Source organism: Schistocerca americana, chromosome 4, assembly GCF_021461395.2.
Source record: "Schistocerca americana isolate TAMUIC-IGC-003095 chromosome 4, iqSchAmer2.1, whole genome shotgun sequence".
NCBI lineage: Eukaryota > Metazoa > Arthropoda > Insecta > Orthoptera > Acrididae > Schistocerca > Schistocerca americana.
In genome coordinates this window covers 610,587,094-610,604,114 of record NC_060122.1, presented here as the reverse complement: position 1 = coordinate 610,604,114, position 17,021 = coordinate 610,587,094, and the positions used below count along the sequence as shown (strand labels likewise).

At 43.6% G+C, this 17,021-nt stretch overlaps 1 protein-coding gene across 1 annotated transcript in view; it reads left to right on the top strand.

The window, feature by feature from the left end:
• LOC124613650 (mucin-2-like) overlaps positions 1-17,021 on the top strand; it is a 160,026-nt gene that overhangs the window by 60,581 nt on the left and 82,424 nt on the right. The window contains exon 3 of the mRNA XM_047142364.1: positions 3,712-3,884. Coding sequence (XP_046998320.1) covers positions 3,712-3,884 — 173 coding nt within the window. The remainder of the gene's footprint in view (positions 1-3,711; positions 3,885-17,021) is intronic.

Genomic DNA, 17,021 nt, shown 5'->3' with positions numbered 1-17,021 from the left:
CACAAAAGGAGTCGCGTATGTTCAGATTTGGAGAATATGGCGGCCAATCGAGGCACATGCCAGTGATCTCTGAGTACCCCAGAGCCAGAATGCGGTCCCCAGAGTGCTCCTCCAGGACTTCAAACACACTCTCCTGCTTCGATGGGGTCGAGCTTCGACTTGCATGAAGCACATCTTGTCGAAATCAGGGTCACTTTGGATGCGGATGAAATCATCTTCCAAAACCTTCATGTACCGTTCGGTAGTCACCGTGCCATCAAGGAATATTGCATCAATTTTTCAGTGACTGGACATTGCACACCACTCAGTCATTCGTTGAGGGTGAAGAGAATCCTCCATAGTGAAATGCGGATTATTGACGAAGCCATCCAAACGAAACTGGGCTTCGTCGCTAAACCAAACCATACTGCGCATACTGATTCCCATCATGCCCCGCTACCAACGGTGCAGTTTGAACATCCTAACATAAACCGTTCAGAAATTATGCCGATTTTATTTCATATAGTTCAATAATTGTCACCCCGTAAGTCCACTGAATAACTATCTCAAATCTTTTGCCACAGGCAGTTACTCTCAACTACATCTAACGTCAATATTGCAATACAAGTTCGTTGTCTGATTACATACATAGATCGGACAAGCTACCGTATACAAGCAGGAAAGCAATCGACAGGTTCTAGTCCCCCCCCCCCTCCCCCTCAAACGGCCGGCCGGGGTGGCCGAGCGGTTCTAGACGCTTGAGTTTGGAACCGCGCGACCGCTACGATCGCAGGTTAGAATCCTGCCTCGGGCATGGTTGTGTGTGACGCCCTTAGGTTAGTTAGGTTTAAGTAGTTCTAAGTTCTAGGGGACTGATGACCTCGGATGTTAAGTCCCACAGTGCTCAGAGTCATTTGAACCATTTGATCTGCTTCTAAAATGCTTTTCTGCGCTTAGAGACACTCATTCTGGAGGATTTCTTGTTGAATATCACTCTATCAGTTTATGGTGAAGGTAGTATGCTGCAGACCGAGTTAGTGGCCTCTGCTAGTTCGGTGAAATCTTGTCGTCCCGGGGCCGGCAAATACTAAAGGGTTCCTAATGTGGCCAGGAAGTGTCAACGAACATTTTGTCTCTAACAAAAGTTGTTCCCCATGATGTGATATGTCACTCCTTGACATTTGATGCAAAGACTTTGATGCACCTTTTATACAGTGTCCTGGTATTAACTCGAGATAACTAAATATCTCAAAAACGACACATCGTACGGAAAAAAACGTTCTAGACGAAAAGTTAAAATTGGTAAAGGGGGCACATGTCTGTGCTACAACTGGAAACCTCCTAACCACACCTCCTGCGTGGATGGGGTCAACTATGACTTTCAAATGCGAATTCCCCCCGCCCCCCCCCCCCCCCCATTTTATTGCATATTTGGTTCCTGCGTCAAAAATACGCGTAGTTTACTGAAACCATTGTTTCCCATTCGTGGTAGATGTAACTGTAGTCCAGAAACAGAAGCACAATTTCAAACAGCCAAGATCGCTATTGTACAGCCTTTATTGTGATGACCGGTTTCAGCAAACTACGAGTACGTTGCCATCACCAGACCTGTGAAGCAAAGATCCCAGTGTGCTGGAAGACGTTGATCTGTGCTTTGTAGATTTCATGATGGCAATGTACTTTGCTGAAAGTCCGCAGCTCATGGTCTAGTGGCTAGCGTTGCTGCTTCTGGATCACGGGGTCCTGGGTTCGATTCCCGGCCGGGTTGGGGATTATCTCTGCCCGGGGACTGGGTGTCTGTGTTGTCCTCATCCTTTCATCATTATCATTATCATCATCACCATCATCACCATCATCATCAGCATCATTGGCGTAACGGGATGGCGACAGGAAGGGCATCCGGCCACCCCTTAAATTAGCCATGCCACATCCGACAATAACCATGACCACCCTGCGAAAATGTTGGACAAAGGCACAAGAAAAAGAAGAAGATGTAGTTTGCTGAAACCAACCATCTTAATAAAGACTGTACAATACAATCTTGGCTGTCTGAAGTTGTACTTCTATTTCTGCTTTATTCTAGATCGCCCCCTAGATTGACGATGTCAAGCATATATGACGCTGTAATCGACAAATATCTAGTGTGCCTGTTATTGTAATTAAGAAGCGACGCATTTGGTTCTACATTATTTTCATTTACGATGTAAATGTAAACCTTTGTGTTCTAAAGGTTGATGCTGATGTTCAAACTTTACTTCAGTGTTGTGAATGTGATTGTACATTAGAAATAACGTGGTTAGACATTGACATTTCTGGCAAATAAACTACTTGTATGGTTACGTAGTATTCTGTTCCCTGCGGGGTTGATTGTGGTGAGTCCCCAAACTGCCGCAATGCTTGATCTCGATGGCCGGCCTCGAATCCCGCCATCAAGGTGACTGATTTCGGTGTGTTTCAGTCCAAACGCCGTTACTCTTGTGCTGGCCGCTACGCGGCTACCGGTGGAATACAAACCACAACCATTGTAATAAAGTAAAACGTCCATGAAGAGATACTGATAGGCGCACCTGCCGTGGATATTCGTACGGAATCAAGCACCCCAGTGGTGAGAGGCAAGGGACTCACTGGAATCAAACACTCCAATGATATTTTTTCAAAAAAAAGAAAAAAATTCCGCACTGGCTGTATGAATGAATTTTATTAAATGTGCGACCGGTTTCGCACCACTTACCGGTGCATCCTCAGGCAATATATGGGTTGCGGCCAGTCAGGCCGTGTCCGCTGCCTCACGGTCATGGCCGCTCCCATCATTTAAAAGATTTTTAAATTTTAACTACCATCTTCATCTTCACCAGATGACGGTCTATTGGACGTGAATGGTGGGGAGTGGCTACTGGTCAATGTTCAACGTTACTATTTTATGGATAGCGTATATTGCCTGAGGATGCACCGATAAGTGGTGCGAAACCGGTCGCAGATTGAATAAAAATCTTTCATACACACAGTGCGGAATTTTTTTGAAAAAATGTCGAGATTTGGCTGTGGTTGCCCGCCCTACAAAACAACATGTTACTCCAATGGTAAGAGACAAGGGGACTAATATCGAGCATCCCGATGGGAACAGAAAATTATTACATCCAAGTCGTTGTGCCTGGACCAATCTAAACGTAGTTTCCATCCGGACATTGAAACGGCTAACCATATTGTGCCGTACAGTCAAATTTGCATCACTGAAGTAAATTGCGCACATAAATATCAACCATTACAACACAAAGCTCTACACTTGCATCGTAAATGAAATTTATCAAATGCGTCGGTTCTTAATCGCAAAAACTAGCACACTTGATTTCTACCACGAATGAGAAACAATGGTTTGCGTAAAGCGTAAGTATATTTGGCGTATAAACCGAATATGAAATAAAAGTGAGGGGTTCCCGTTTGGAAATACAAAGTTGGCCCCACGCACGGAGATGGGTGGTTAGGAGATGGCCAGTTGCAGCACAGACAAATGTCCCCTTAATACTAACATTAGCTTTTTCACATAAGACCTTTTTTTTCGTACGATGCGTCGTTTCCGAGATATTTAGTTGACTCAAGTTAAAATAAACACCGTATTTATGTTTTGTCACAGTAATACAATAATTGCTGCTACTCACTCAGTAGCAACAGTGTATCGACAAGACTGCTTTCCTACAGATGGCTCAGACCTCCTCTGTTTTGTTCTGTTCACAGGCCAGCAGTTCTACTACCAGCCGCAAACGCAGCCGCAGCTGGCGGGCAGCTTCCAGCAGCCTGGCTTCCAGCAAACTGGCTTCCAGCAGCCGACGCAGTCGCAGTACGACACCTTCCTTCGGCAGCTCGAGCTGCAGCTGCACCAGCCCGCCCCCTTCCAGCAGCCCTCCAGCGTGAGTACTCGCCTTCGTTTTCGTTTTATGCACTTTACAAAGTGTCGTCTCATACTTGAGCCAATGGTTGAGCTGCCACTGCTCGAAGCTCTCGACTTGTTACTTAACTGTTTATGGCACATTTACTTAAATCTGACGCTCCAGTTGCTAGTTATGTTGTAGATTTATTCGCACAACCAGTATTGACTCAATTGAGTCGTTTTCAATTGGCTGTTGGAATAGAAATGTGCGGGACAGTCGACTGGAAACCGAACACCCCCCAAAACCATCTGTCTTCCTTACTTCAATTCTTATATGTTCGCTACATTTCATATTGCTTTACGTTATACCTAACTATTTAATCGACGTGTCTGTGTGAAACAGCACAGAACTAATGCTGTGGTCGAACATTATGGGTTTGCTTTTCCTATTTATGTGCATAACTTATATTTTTCTACATTTAGAGCTATCTGCCATTCATCATACCAAGTACAAATTTTGTCAAAGTCATCTTGTATCCTACAGTCACTCAGCGACGACACCTTTCCATACACCACAGCATCACCAGTCACACACTGCTGCTTACCCTGCCTGCCAGATCATTTACGTATATAGAAAACAACAGCGTTCCTCTCACACTTCCTTGGGGCACTACCGATGATACCCTTGTCTCTGACAAACACTCGCTGTTGAGGACAACACACTGGGTTCTATTACTTAAGAATTCCACGCTTACGTGGGAACCTAATCCGTAAGCTCGTTCCTTCATTAAAAGTCGACAGTGTGCCTTATGAAAATCTAGGAACATGGAAACCGCTTGTTGCCCTTCACCCATGGTTCGCAAGAACTCATATGCCGAAAGGGCAAGCTGAGTTTTACGTGAGCGATACTTTCTAAAACCACACTGATTCGTGAACGGAAGCTTCTCAGTCTCAAGAAAGTTTATTGTATCCGAACTGAGAACACGCTCAAGGATTCTTCAGCAAACCGATGTTACAGGTATTAGTTTATAGTTTTGTGGATCCGTTCTGTTATACTTCTTACCTACAGAAGTCACCTGACCTTTTTTCTAGTCGCTTGGGACTATGCACTGTGCGAGAGATTCGCGATAGATGCAAGCTAAGTAAGGGGCCAGTGCTGTAAAGTACTCTTTGTAAAACCGAATTCGAATTCCATCGGGAGATGGCTCCTTACTTGTTCCTAACTCTTTCAGTTGGTTCTCTAAACCAGCGATGCTTGTTACTACGTCGTCCACACGGGAGTCCGTGCGATGGCCAAACGACGAAATCAGTAACAATTTAACAATTTAACAACAACATTACCACGTACGAGGAAATTTTGTAAACGTTTACATCTTGTTCTTTAATGTTTATGCATCGGTTTTTACAAGAAAGCCGAAACGGACAAAAGCTGGCAACGTCTCTATGGAAAAGAACTCTCTGGAGCCGTAAGTGACAGAGTAAGAGTTGCGCGTGATCCAGTGTTACAAAGGACCTCCCTGTTGATTCATGCAATTCGGTCCGTTATCACTCAAGTTGCAACGTGTTCTGCACTCGTTCTGACGTTGCGCTCAAACTGCTAGTACACACACAGTCTTTGAATTAAAATATGGGCATGGGAAGAGGATGGTTGGCCGGCAAAGAAGAACCCATTATGTGTGATTACACAGACTTTTCCAGTGTAATAACTGATAATACTCTTCTCGGGTATGTAGCCGGATAGTGCAATCGTCTTGACACGTGCAATCGTATTTCAACGGACCAACTGGCTGTCATATTCACGTGAGTGTGTTGATGCACCATCTTACCGGAACTGACCTTCGAACAGAATCGGCGGCTCTTTTATACATCACGGCCGCCTCACCACTGCTGCCCTCAAGCGCAGTAAGCTTGTAGCGGACAAGGTCGAAAAAACAGGCAAAAAGATATATCGCTAACGGACACTGATTAAAAGATTTTTTGAAGGACATCATCTTTACGCCAGTGACTGTTACAAATTTTTATTACACTATTGCAATTTCGACCTTAGGCCATTATCAAGTGATATTATGGCTTTAAGCCATGTCAACATAGTGTAAGCTGACACATTTGTATGTCGTTGCCAATACTGTTAAATACGACATACAAATGTGTCAGCTTACATTATGTTGACATGGCTTAAAGGCATAATATCACTTGATAATGGTCTAAGGTCGAAATTGCAATAGTGTAATAAAAACTTATATCAGTCACTGGCGTAAAGATGATGGCCTTCAAAAAATTTTTTATGACTGTGAATCCCAGATACTACAAGTTTATTCACTAATTAACAGAATCCTCCAGTGCAGGGGTTCCCAACAAAATTTTCTCGAGGACCCCCTCTTCGAGCATGATTGGTACCTTGTCATATCACAGTATCAAGTATCTAAAAAGCCAAATTAAGAGTCTTTTTATACGGTATCTATTTTTGGTACTTAGAAAAAAACATTGACATATTCATTATTGAAAAAATATTGAGCTTAAAACTTTTTCAATTTAGCCATCATTGCCATTGTTAAATTTTTGATTATTGCTCAAAATCTTTGTCTTCGAATCTGGGTATTTAGTATAACAAATGCATTACCTTCCTCTTCATCGGTAGGCCTTTCTCGTTTCAACGAACCACTTTTTAACCAACGGTCCATTTTTAACTGTGCGAACTGTAGCTTCCCCAAAAAACAATCCTTTACAAACACTACTGTTTTAATACAGAATATTGAATATGTAAACAATACGGTCTGTGAAAGCACTGGATATAAATTAACAATGGCCGATGGTCGTGTGAAATGTGAGTTTCTGTGTAACGGCATACAGCAAAACTATTTGCATCTATCTAATTCTAGTTTTGCACTAGATTGTGCTAGTGTCAGTTAGCTCTAGGAAGACGCTAGTCGCAGAAGTTAGCTTTCGCTAAAGCTCTGCTCATGCAGGAAGCGGCCAAAACAAAAAATCTGTTATAATACGAAATATATTTCACATATTTTTTTATTCTAATAGCATCTTGCGGACCCCTCTGGCATACATCGCGGACCCCTGGGGGTCCGCGGACCACCTGGTGGGAACCACTGCTCTAGTGTAAATAAAAACCTTTGTTCTGTAATGTATTAAATTCAAATACCACGTTCCACTTAAAGAGAAACCCCTCTTCCTATTAATGATATTAATAGATGATCGTATTTCAATATATTCCTTTAGAACATGCTCTCAGCAGCGGGAAGAAGGAGCGATCATTTGCGTCTCATCATAAAACATCTTATGACCCTCATTAAGACAGTGTTCTGCCACTGCGGATTTCTCTGGCTGGAACAAATGAGTACACTTAGGTGACAAAAGTCGTGACGTAGCGATATGCACATATACAGATGGTGAACATGTCCGAAAGAACAGACACTACGCGGAATCTGCAGCTATCATATATTACATGTAAACTGAAGGCAGAAGAGGGAGAGAGGAAAGGAAAGCGTTTATTGACGTCAGATGCATCGGAACATTACGCGGAATCAGCGGCGACGAGTGAAAATGCGTGCCGGGCCGGGACTCCAAACAAGGACCTCTAGCTTGCGTGACAGTTACGTTAACCAGTGCACCATCCGGACACGGTGTTAATCACAGTTGGGCGCGCTATCTCGGCACGCTCTCGACCGACCAACGCTCCCACCAAGGACTGCGAGTAGGTGACGCTAGCTCGGAGTGTGGGTCGGCTAAGAGGGGTGTCAGCGTGCAGTTGCGACAAAAACTGTGTCCGGGTGGCGCAATGGTTAACGCAGCTGCCAAGTAAGCAGCAGAACCCAGGTTCGAGTCTCGGTCCGGTACACATTATCACTCGTCGCCGCCGATTCCGCGCAATATTCCGATGTAGCTGACATCAATAAACCCTTCTCGTTCCCTTCCACCCTCCCCTTCAGTATTGGATAGGGGACTGTGATTTAGTTTCGATTGTGCCCACTAGAGTGCACTAAAGTAACAGAATGTTTTTCATAAACTGTTCTAGTATTTTCATAAAGTGTTGTTATGTCTTTTTGTGTATGTAAAATGTTATAAATGTGTTTTAGCAGTATGAATGATGCATGAGTGTGGTTTAAGGTTAATATGAAGATAACTGTTTAGCGAGTTATGTAGTGGGATTTAGTGTGGGAACATTTCGAAGAAGTATGTATGTGGACAAAGGGGATTTTTGTAGAATAGATTTGTAAAGTAAGTTTATGGTAAAGGGAAAGTTAATTCAGGTATAAATAACAATATTAAATAACTTTATGCATAAACAAAACTTCAGCATATTAGATAATTACGTCGGTAGAAAGTGCAGTCGTTATGTTTACTATTTTGGGATTGGTTATTGATGAGAAGCGTGGACTGACGTGGGAGAATGTTGTTTTGCTATTGGCTGTTGAGTAAACTGACCAATGGTAGAGTAGTATTCTTCGCGCGCCTCTCTCTGCTGGTAGAGAAGACTTAAGAGTATTCTAGAGAGGAGTCGGAGCCTAGCCATGAAACAGTTCGGACGTGTGTAGTAGTAGTTCCGATGGAAATAAGTTGCCGGATCTAGCAGTGTTTCATACATCAAAAGCGTTGTAAAGTGACGGCATAATTATTCCGATGGGTGTGTAGAAATTTCGGAATTTTTAAGTGAATTTTCTGACGAGAAAAGACATAAATTCCCCGTGGCGTATTGAGCAGGTCGATGGCTAAAAACTGACTGCATTAGGTACCGACAGACTTAATGTTTGGCTAGCATTCTCAATCAAAAACAATCCGTATTTTTGTAGCTATTACGTTTTCGGGAAATGCAACACCATAAACTTGCTAACGTGAGTGAAAGGTATTGTGAGTGACTGTGTTAAGACTAGCACGGGATGGCAGTGATACTTGTTCACCTAAGTTTCACAATATATTAATTAAGGACAAAATTTCCAACCTTTCATTTCGTGTGAAAACTTTCTCCCGAAACTTAGATTACTGACTTTGATTGCAACCTGGTTCACGTCGAAGTACAGTAGGTTTCTCTCGGATTCCCTACTGATGATCTGCTGAGACAATGTTCACAGGTAGGTGCAGGTTCGTCGTAAAGGGACGGAAGGAGCCGCGCTCCCGCAATGCGTCCAAAAACCTACCAACAAACTGTCGGGTCCCTGATGGACAGAATCAGTGATGTATTTCGTTCCAAAGACGGATAAAAAAGCTATTAAGCAGGTGCTTGCAGTGTTTTGCCTCATCAGTGTACTTCGCAAGTATCACATGGACTAACAATAAAGCTTTTTGCGTCGCTGGTAATGAACTGCCACCAGTTACAGGTCTGACCTCAGCCAACAAAAAATGTCCAAATGTGTGTGACTTCCTAAGGGACTAAATGCTGAGGTCATCGGTCCCTAGACTTACACACTACTTAAACTAACTTATGCTAAGAACAACACACACACCCATGCCCGTTGGAGGACTCGAACCTCCGGCGGGAGCTCAGCCAACACCCGTCACGATCTACAAGCGTACGTTACACCTATTTGTATCTTTTCAACAGACTGCGATGTCAAACATGTCCCTTTACTTAACATTCATAACGTAGTTGCACTGATTCTCCACATCTGTACCTCAGGCATAAAATCATTCGAAATCCGTCTTGTAATAACTTTGCAATTGTTCTGCCTGCTACAAAATCTATTTTTATGGAAGGACTATTTGTTTGTTCCATCCTCCATGGTCCCCCCAACGATCTAACGCGCCAATAGGATAGAATTTGGCACGACATTCGTCAGGTGGACATACAACATTTCTGTCAATCAATGCCAAGCCGAATAACCGCTTTCGTAAGGGCCAGGGGTCGATCAGGGGCATTATTCACTTGTTCAGTTTGCGCTGCTCTTACTCTTGACTAATCGTAAATCTTCCATTTTGTCCGCAGATGTATATCAAATCTACTTATTTCCGTCCCATTCGGATAATTTTTTCGTGGTGCGTCGTTTTATTTTGTCTTAGACCGTATTACATGAAATTGGACCGAAAATACTAATCCGTTAATATTTGTTCTTGTCTACCACAAACAACTACATTTAGAGCCCTAATATCTACTGCAAACCATAATTCTCTGCGATTTAAAAGATTCTGACGATCGATTAGCTCTGAACACCTCAGTTCGTAGCCTCAGCGAAAACAAACACGTAAGGCGGGCACACATAAGAAGACTGGTACCGTCCCTCAAAGTGAAATTTGATGGTATAGTGGGTGGACAATGATTGAACCTTCGTCCTCCGAAATACGAGACCGGCGTCTCGGCTGACCAGTGCACCGCATCCGTCGGTCTGACAAGAGCGGCATTACTACAATTGTCCCTGCGGTTCCTACATTTCAAATAGACGCCACCAGTTGATATCCTCTGATATCGATACGATGTATTGCAGCTGAGATAAATGAAACAAACGTAGAGCTTTCCTAATTATTTTTAACTTGCTGTCGAAAGAATCTGCGCATCCATTCGAAAATGTTGTCGAACCATTCGTCTTTGTGCCACGCTTAATCAGTTGATTTATCCGATTAGGCACACACAGTTTTCATCGAAGCCAACATGGTGATGCATTTTCATGATTAACGGCTGGTCCCTCTACACTGAATCACGCAGCACATTTAAAACTCAATTTCACTGATCCTATCTACCGAGAATTGGGGAAAAAATCAAACGTTCATCACGGAGTACGACTGTAAAAGTGTCACACCGAAAGCTTGCATCGCCAATATCCGCCAAAATGCCTCTCGTGCTGGCAAAAAAAAAAAAAAAAAAAAAAAAAAAAAAAAAAAAAAAAAAAAAAAAAAAAAATGCCGTTAATCGTGTCTTACTTCTCTTTTCGTTGCTCATCTGTCAACTGTTTGTGGGGCGTGGGAATTAAATGAAAGAGCCCAGAATTGCGAAAGCAGAAAAACAAATTGCGACCACTGTTTTGTGTAACAGGGATTCCGCAGTCATGTTGATAATTTTTACGTACTGACTTTGACAAACGATCGAGTTTTCACAATTACACTTGCACCCGACATTTTCCTACTACAAAAACTCCAATAAAATTAAGAAAGAAGCTGAGACGCCCCGCTTAACCCGCAGGACAGGACAGGTAGTTTAAATTGTGGAAAGGGGCCAAAATAAGGGGCTGTCACACTCGAACATACAACTTTATAATTTGATCAAACATTAAAAGAGCCCCAAAAAATTTTTTTAAACACACAGCTTTAATCTTTGGGACTTAATTATCGGCTGAAAGCCACTTTAATTTAAAAACGGCTGAAGCCCAATAACTTAAAACGCAAGCATAATCAGAAATTTAAAAGGCAAGCCTTATCTTACAACAGTTCTTTATTTAGGCTGAAGACCCAAAGAATCAGACACTTCAAGAGCAAACAAGTTAAATTCAAATCGGCTGAAGGCCTAACACTTAAAATTCAACAACATTAAAACCTTTAAAATGCCAAAAGTCTTACGTGAAACAGTTCTTTAGATTAGGCTGAATGCCTAAAGAATCTTACGCCTTAAGGGCAAAACAACCTCAATTTAAAAAAATCGGCTAGAAGAAAGACAAGTACAAACAACAATAACAAATAAGAAAGGCAGTACATCTAAGGGCGCTCAGATGTTCAAGGGTCGGCCTGGAATTCAAACACTAACGCTCGCTCAGGTGAGACAGGCAGTCGGGCCAAGCATTCACGATCCGACGACAACCCAACCAACCGAGAATCAACGGGCCAAGCGACAGGATGTCCCAACAGCCCACAACGAAATTCAAACGAAACTATGTGAACAGTTGGGGCTGGCTGGTAGATTAAGTAAAGACTTAACTTTCGTGTTGGGGATCGTGAGCCACGGGCCTCGTAGCAATGGGAACAGCCCCTCACACTCCGACCGCGCGTGGACCCCGCCAGCGCCGCCTGCCAGACACACGCCATGGAGGGTTCCTCGCTGCTCCACGCCAACCGATCAACTGCCCAGGCCCGGAAACAATGAAAAGACCAAATATACGTCGGCCGATGAGACGACCAACCGAACGAACAACCAACGGTCGTCCCGCTCAAATCTCCCTCCGTCGGACAGTTCACGTGTGTCGCGAGCGGTCGGCGACCACTGGCTGTCGGTGCCTCACCAGCGCTCCGTCCCCGACTTCACTGCTGCTGCGTCCCGATTGTACTACTAGTCCGTCTCCAAACGACTGCCAGACACACGACGACCCGGAAATACTGTCGGTCGGTCCAGAGATGGTACGACAGTGCACTTATCGATACGCGCTGCTGCTGCCACTCACGGACAAGTAAGGCAGGAAGTTAATGACGCCAGTTAGTGGAATAAGAAAACGAGGCGGCAGTACCGTAATAGAAGATGACAAACAATAAATGGGATAAACTCGAGCCGTGCGCGGCTCAGAAGCAGTGAGAACATTACATGATTATTGAGTTTGAATAAAGCCTGCAGTAGGTGACAGAAGTCTTGGCATACCTCCTAATATCGCGTCGTACTTCCTTTTGCCCGGTGCAGTGCAGCAACTAGACGTAACATGGACTCAACAACTCGTTGGAAATCCCCTGCAGAAACATTGACGCATACTGCCTTTATAGCCGTCCATAATTGCATAAGTGTTACCGGTGCAGGATTTTGTGCATGAACTGGTCCCTCGATTACATCCCAGAAATGTTTTGATGGGCTTCATGTCGGGCGATCTGGGTGGCCAAATCAAACGTCCACAATGTTCTTCAGTCCAATGGCGATCAATTGTGGCGCGGTCTCCAAGTAGCCGAACATAACCATTTCCCGTCAGTGATCGGTTCCGCTAGATCAGAGGGGCCCCTGTCCGTTCTGTGCAAACACAGCCCATAAGCTTGCACATTGCCTTGTTGACAACTTGGTCCCACGGCTCCGTGGGATCTACGCCACGCTCGAACCCACAGCTCTTACTAAATGAAATAGGGACTCATCTGACAAGGTGACGGCTTGCCAGCCATCTAGGGTCCAACCGGTATGGTCACGAGCCCAGGAGAGCCTCTGCAACCGAAGCCGTGCTGTTACAAAAGCACTACCGTCGGTCGTCTGCTGCCGTAGCCCATTAACGCCGAATTTCGCCTCTCAGCCCAAAGGGATATGTTCGTCGTACGTCCCACATTGATTTCTACGGTTATTTCACTCAGTGTTGCTTGTCTGTTAGCAATGACATCTTTACGCAAACGACGCTGCTCTCGGCCGTTAAGTAAAGACCGTCCGGTCACTGGCATGTCCGTGGTGAAAGGAAATGTCTCAACTTTGGTATTCTCGGCGCATTCTTGACAATGTGGATCTCGGAATATTGAATTCCCCAACGATTTCAGAAAAGAAATGTCTCATGCATTTAGCTCCAACTACCATTCCACGTTCAAAATGTCTTAATTCCCGGCGTGCTGCCACAATGGCGTCGGAAAACTTTTCACATGAATCACCTGAGTACAAACGACAGCTCCGCCAATACAATACCCTTATATATCTTGTGTACGCGATACTACTGCCTTCTGTATATGCGCATATTGCTATCCAATGACTTTTGTCACCGCACTGTAATCCCTCCAATCAGTGAGTTTGGTTTCTGACAGCGATACAGCGTGTACTGTGATCACAGAACGAATATGTATTCATAAGTAAGTTCAGCAGCATAAGAATATTAGTACACGAGGTATCTCTAAACTCATATCGTTCTCTAGGCGTGGTGGCATCCGTAGATTAATAATCGTTATTCTGCCTAATCATCTACTGTCTTTACTCTACATAAATCATAGAACAAGAAGTAGTCAACCTTTGCCCTCCATTACTACCAGTATTGTCCAACCCTCTGCTGCCATTAAAAAAGTAATACTCTTTTGTTGTGCTCAAAAAATAAAACTTTCTAAGAATAACGTAAAAACTATTTGGAACACTATTAAAGAAATAACAAACAAAACCTTTAATCTAAATGAAATTAATCCTCCAGAAAATACACTACTGGCCATTAAAATTGCTACACAAAGAAGAAATGCAGGTGATAAACGGGTATTCATTGGACAAATATATTATACTAGAACTGACATGTGATCACATTTTCACGCAATTTGGGTGCATAGATCCTGAGAAATCAGTACCCAGAACAACCACCTCTGGCCGTAATAACGGCCTTGATACGCCTGGGCATTGAGTCAAACAGAGCTTGGATGGCGTGTACAGATACAGCAAGCTGCCCATGCAGCTTCAACACGATACCACAGTTCATCAAGAGTAGTGACTGGCGTATTGTGACGAGCCAGTTGCTCGGCCTTCATTGACCACACGTTTTCAATTGGTGAGAGATCTGGAGAATGTGCTTGCCAGGGCAGCAGTCGAACATTTTCTGTATCCAGAAAGGCCCGTACAGGACCTGCAACATGCTGTCATGCATTATCCTGCTGAAATGTAGGGTTTCGCAGGGATCGAATGAAGGGCAGAGCCATGGGTCGTAACACATCTGAAATGTAACGTCCACTGTTCAAAGTGCCGTCAATGCGAACAAGACGTGACGGAGATGTGTAACCAATGGCACCCCATACCATCACGCCGGGTCATACGCCAGTATGGCGATGACAAATACACGCTTCTGATGTGCGTTCACCGCGATGCCGCCAAACACGGATGCGACCATCATGATGCTGTAAACAGAGCCTGGATTCATCCTAAAAAATGACGTTTTGCCATTCGTGCACCCAGGTTCGTCGTTGTGTACACCATCGCAGGTGCACCTGTCTGTGATGCAGCGTCAAGGGTAACCGCAGCCATGGACGCCAGGTTGATAGTCCGTGCTGCTGCAAACGTCGTCGAACTGTTCGTGCAGATGGTTGTTGTCTTGCAAACGTCCCCATCTGTTGACTCAGGGATCGAGACGCGGCTGTACGATCCGTTACAGCCATGCGGATAAGATGCCTGTCATCTCGAATGCTAGAGATACGAGGCCGTTGGGATCCAGCACGGCGTTCCGTATTACCCTCCTGAACCCACCGATTCCATATTCTGCTAACAATCATTGGATCTCGACCAACGCGAGCAGCGATATCGCGATACAATAAACCGCAATCGCGATAGGCTACAATCCTACCTTCATCAAAGTCGGAAACGTGATGGTATGCATTTCTCCTGCTTACACGAGGCATCACAACAACGTTTCACCAGGCAACGGCGATCAACTGCTGTCTGTATATGAGAAAGCGGTTGGAAACTTTCCTCATGTCAGCACGTTGTAGGTGTCGCCACCGGCGCCAACCTTGTGTGAATGCTCTGAAAAGCTAATCATTTGCATATCACATCATCTTCTTCCTATCGGTTAAATTTCGCGTCTGTAGCGCGTCATCTTCGTAGTGTAGCAATTTTAATGGCCAGCAGTGTAGCTCTGACGGAAATGGTGATACTTTCAAACCGTTGGTCACCAAATTCAATGACTATTACTTATCAGAGGCTGCAAACACTGGAACCAGTAATAAACAGCCAAATATAGATACGTTAGTGTTTTTTGTGCAGAGCTTGCATGCACCGCAACAGACATCAGTTTAAAATATACATACTCTAAGGATATTACAAAATTCATTAGGGTATTAAAATGTAGTAATCCCGCTGGTTGTAGTGATGTTTGAAGTAGAATTTTGAAACCTTGTGCTAGCTTGATAGGATCATATTCTGCTTGGCAAACTAACATCTTATGGTATCCATCCTATATCGATGAAATCTTACCTCCATACTGGAATGCAGAGGAGTCTCATTAACAAACTGTATTCAGGACATGAAAATAGTTTCAGAATGGGAGAACATAACATAATCGTTGCTGGGCAAATTCTCGTTTCTAACCTACATAAATGACCAGCCCATGAATTTAAAGGACAGTTCAAAAATCTGTAATGTCTGCTGATGACACAAGTTTCCACACTCAACCCTAACAGTCACAGTTCAGATGACAGTTGAACACGCCTACAAATGGTTCTCAGCTGACAGTAAAGTCTTAACCTCACAGATACTCAGATATGCACTTTCAAAGAGGCAGTAATCACCCTTTAAAATCATAAGCAGTCATTAAGACCATACACTGAATGAAGCACAGTATGTAAAATTCCTTGAGGTCCAGCTGGATAACAAATTAAAATGTCGCCAAAACATGTATAAACTCATGAAGAATCTCCTGTGTGTTATGCCCTTAGCAGTATCTCCCATTGTGTTGACATGAAGACCTAAACAGCTTGATGAATTAGTTTACACTGAACTGTGATACAAACAATCACAAGACACAAAAATAATTTTTATGTAGACTTGCCTCGTTGTACAAGATTCAGAAAGGGGTTATGTACTCTGGTGGTAAGACATTCAAAAAGCTCTTGTGTAACATACAGCAAGGAATTGAGAATCCCTACTTTTTCAAAAGAAAGTTGAAAACATGCCCTGATAATCACTCTTTCTATAAATTATGTGAATATCTAAATTAAGGGTTTTAAAGTTTCTGTTAGTTGTAAGACAAGCACCAGCTTTTCTTATAAAGGTGTATGACAGATCTTGATGTGTTCTAAACAGCACTCACACTTTAATGATGTAAAAATATTTTCTTTGAAAAACAAGAATGAAATCAAATAAATTTTAATGTAGTAACTTTTTCTGTGGCTTCGCCCATGAATGCATTTGATAGACATATTGAAAACATCTCATACTCCCCATGCATTTGCACATTTCCTCTACCCCCTCTCTCTGACCATAACTTACTCCCCCTCCCTCTGACCATATCCTCCTGCTCATCACACTGTTCATGTCCATATCACCTGTCTCATCCATCTCCCACTACTCCCCTCTCTCTGGCTATTTCCTATTCTTCTCACTATGGCCATCCCCTCCTCTATCCACCTCAACCTGTCCCCAGCCATGCTATTTGGCACATGTAGCACCACCAGTACAGTTAAATAAAGCAAGCGAACACAATTTCCACACCATGCCTGTCCTGCAGGGCTGGCTACAAATTGGGGGCTCAAAAATCATTTTTTTGCCCTTGACATACAGACTGCCTTGCGAAATGGGCCCATAAAGTAAGCTGATACTATTTCAATGCAACACACCTTCATGTAGAGCAGCCTACATTTCAGGGTCCAGAAAAATCATTTCTTGCCCCTGACATGT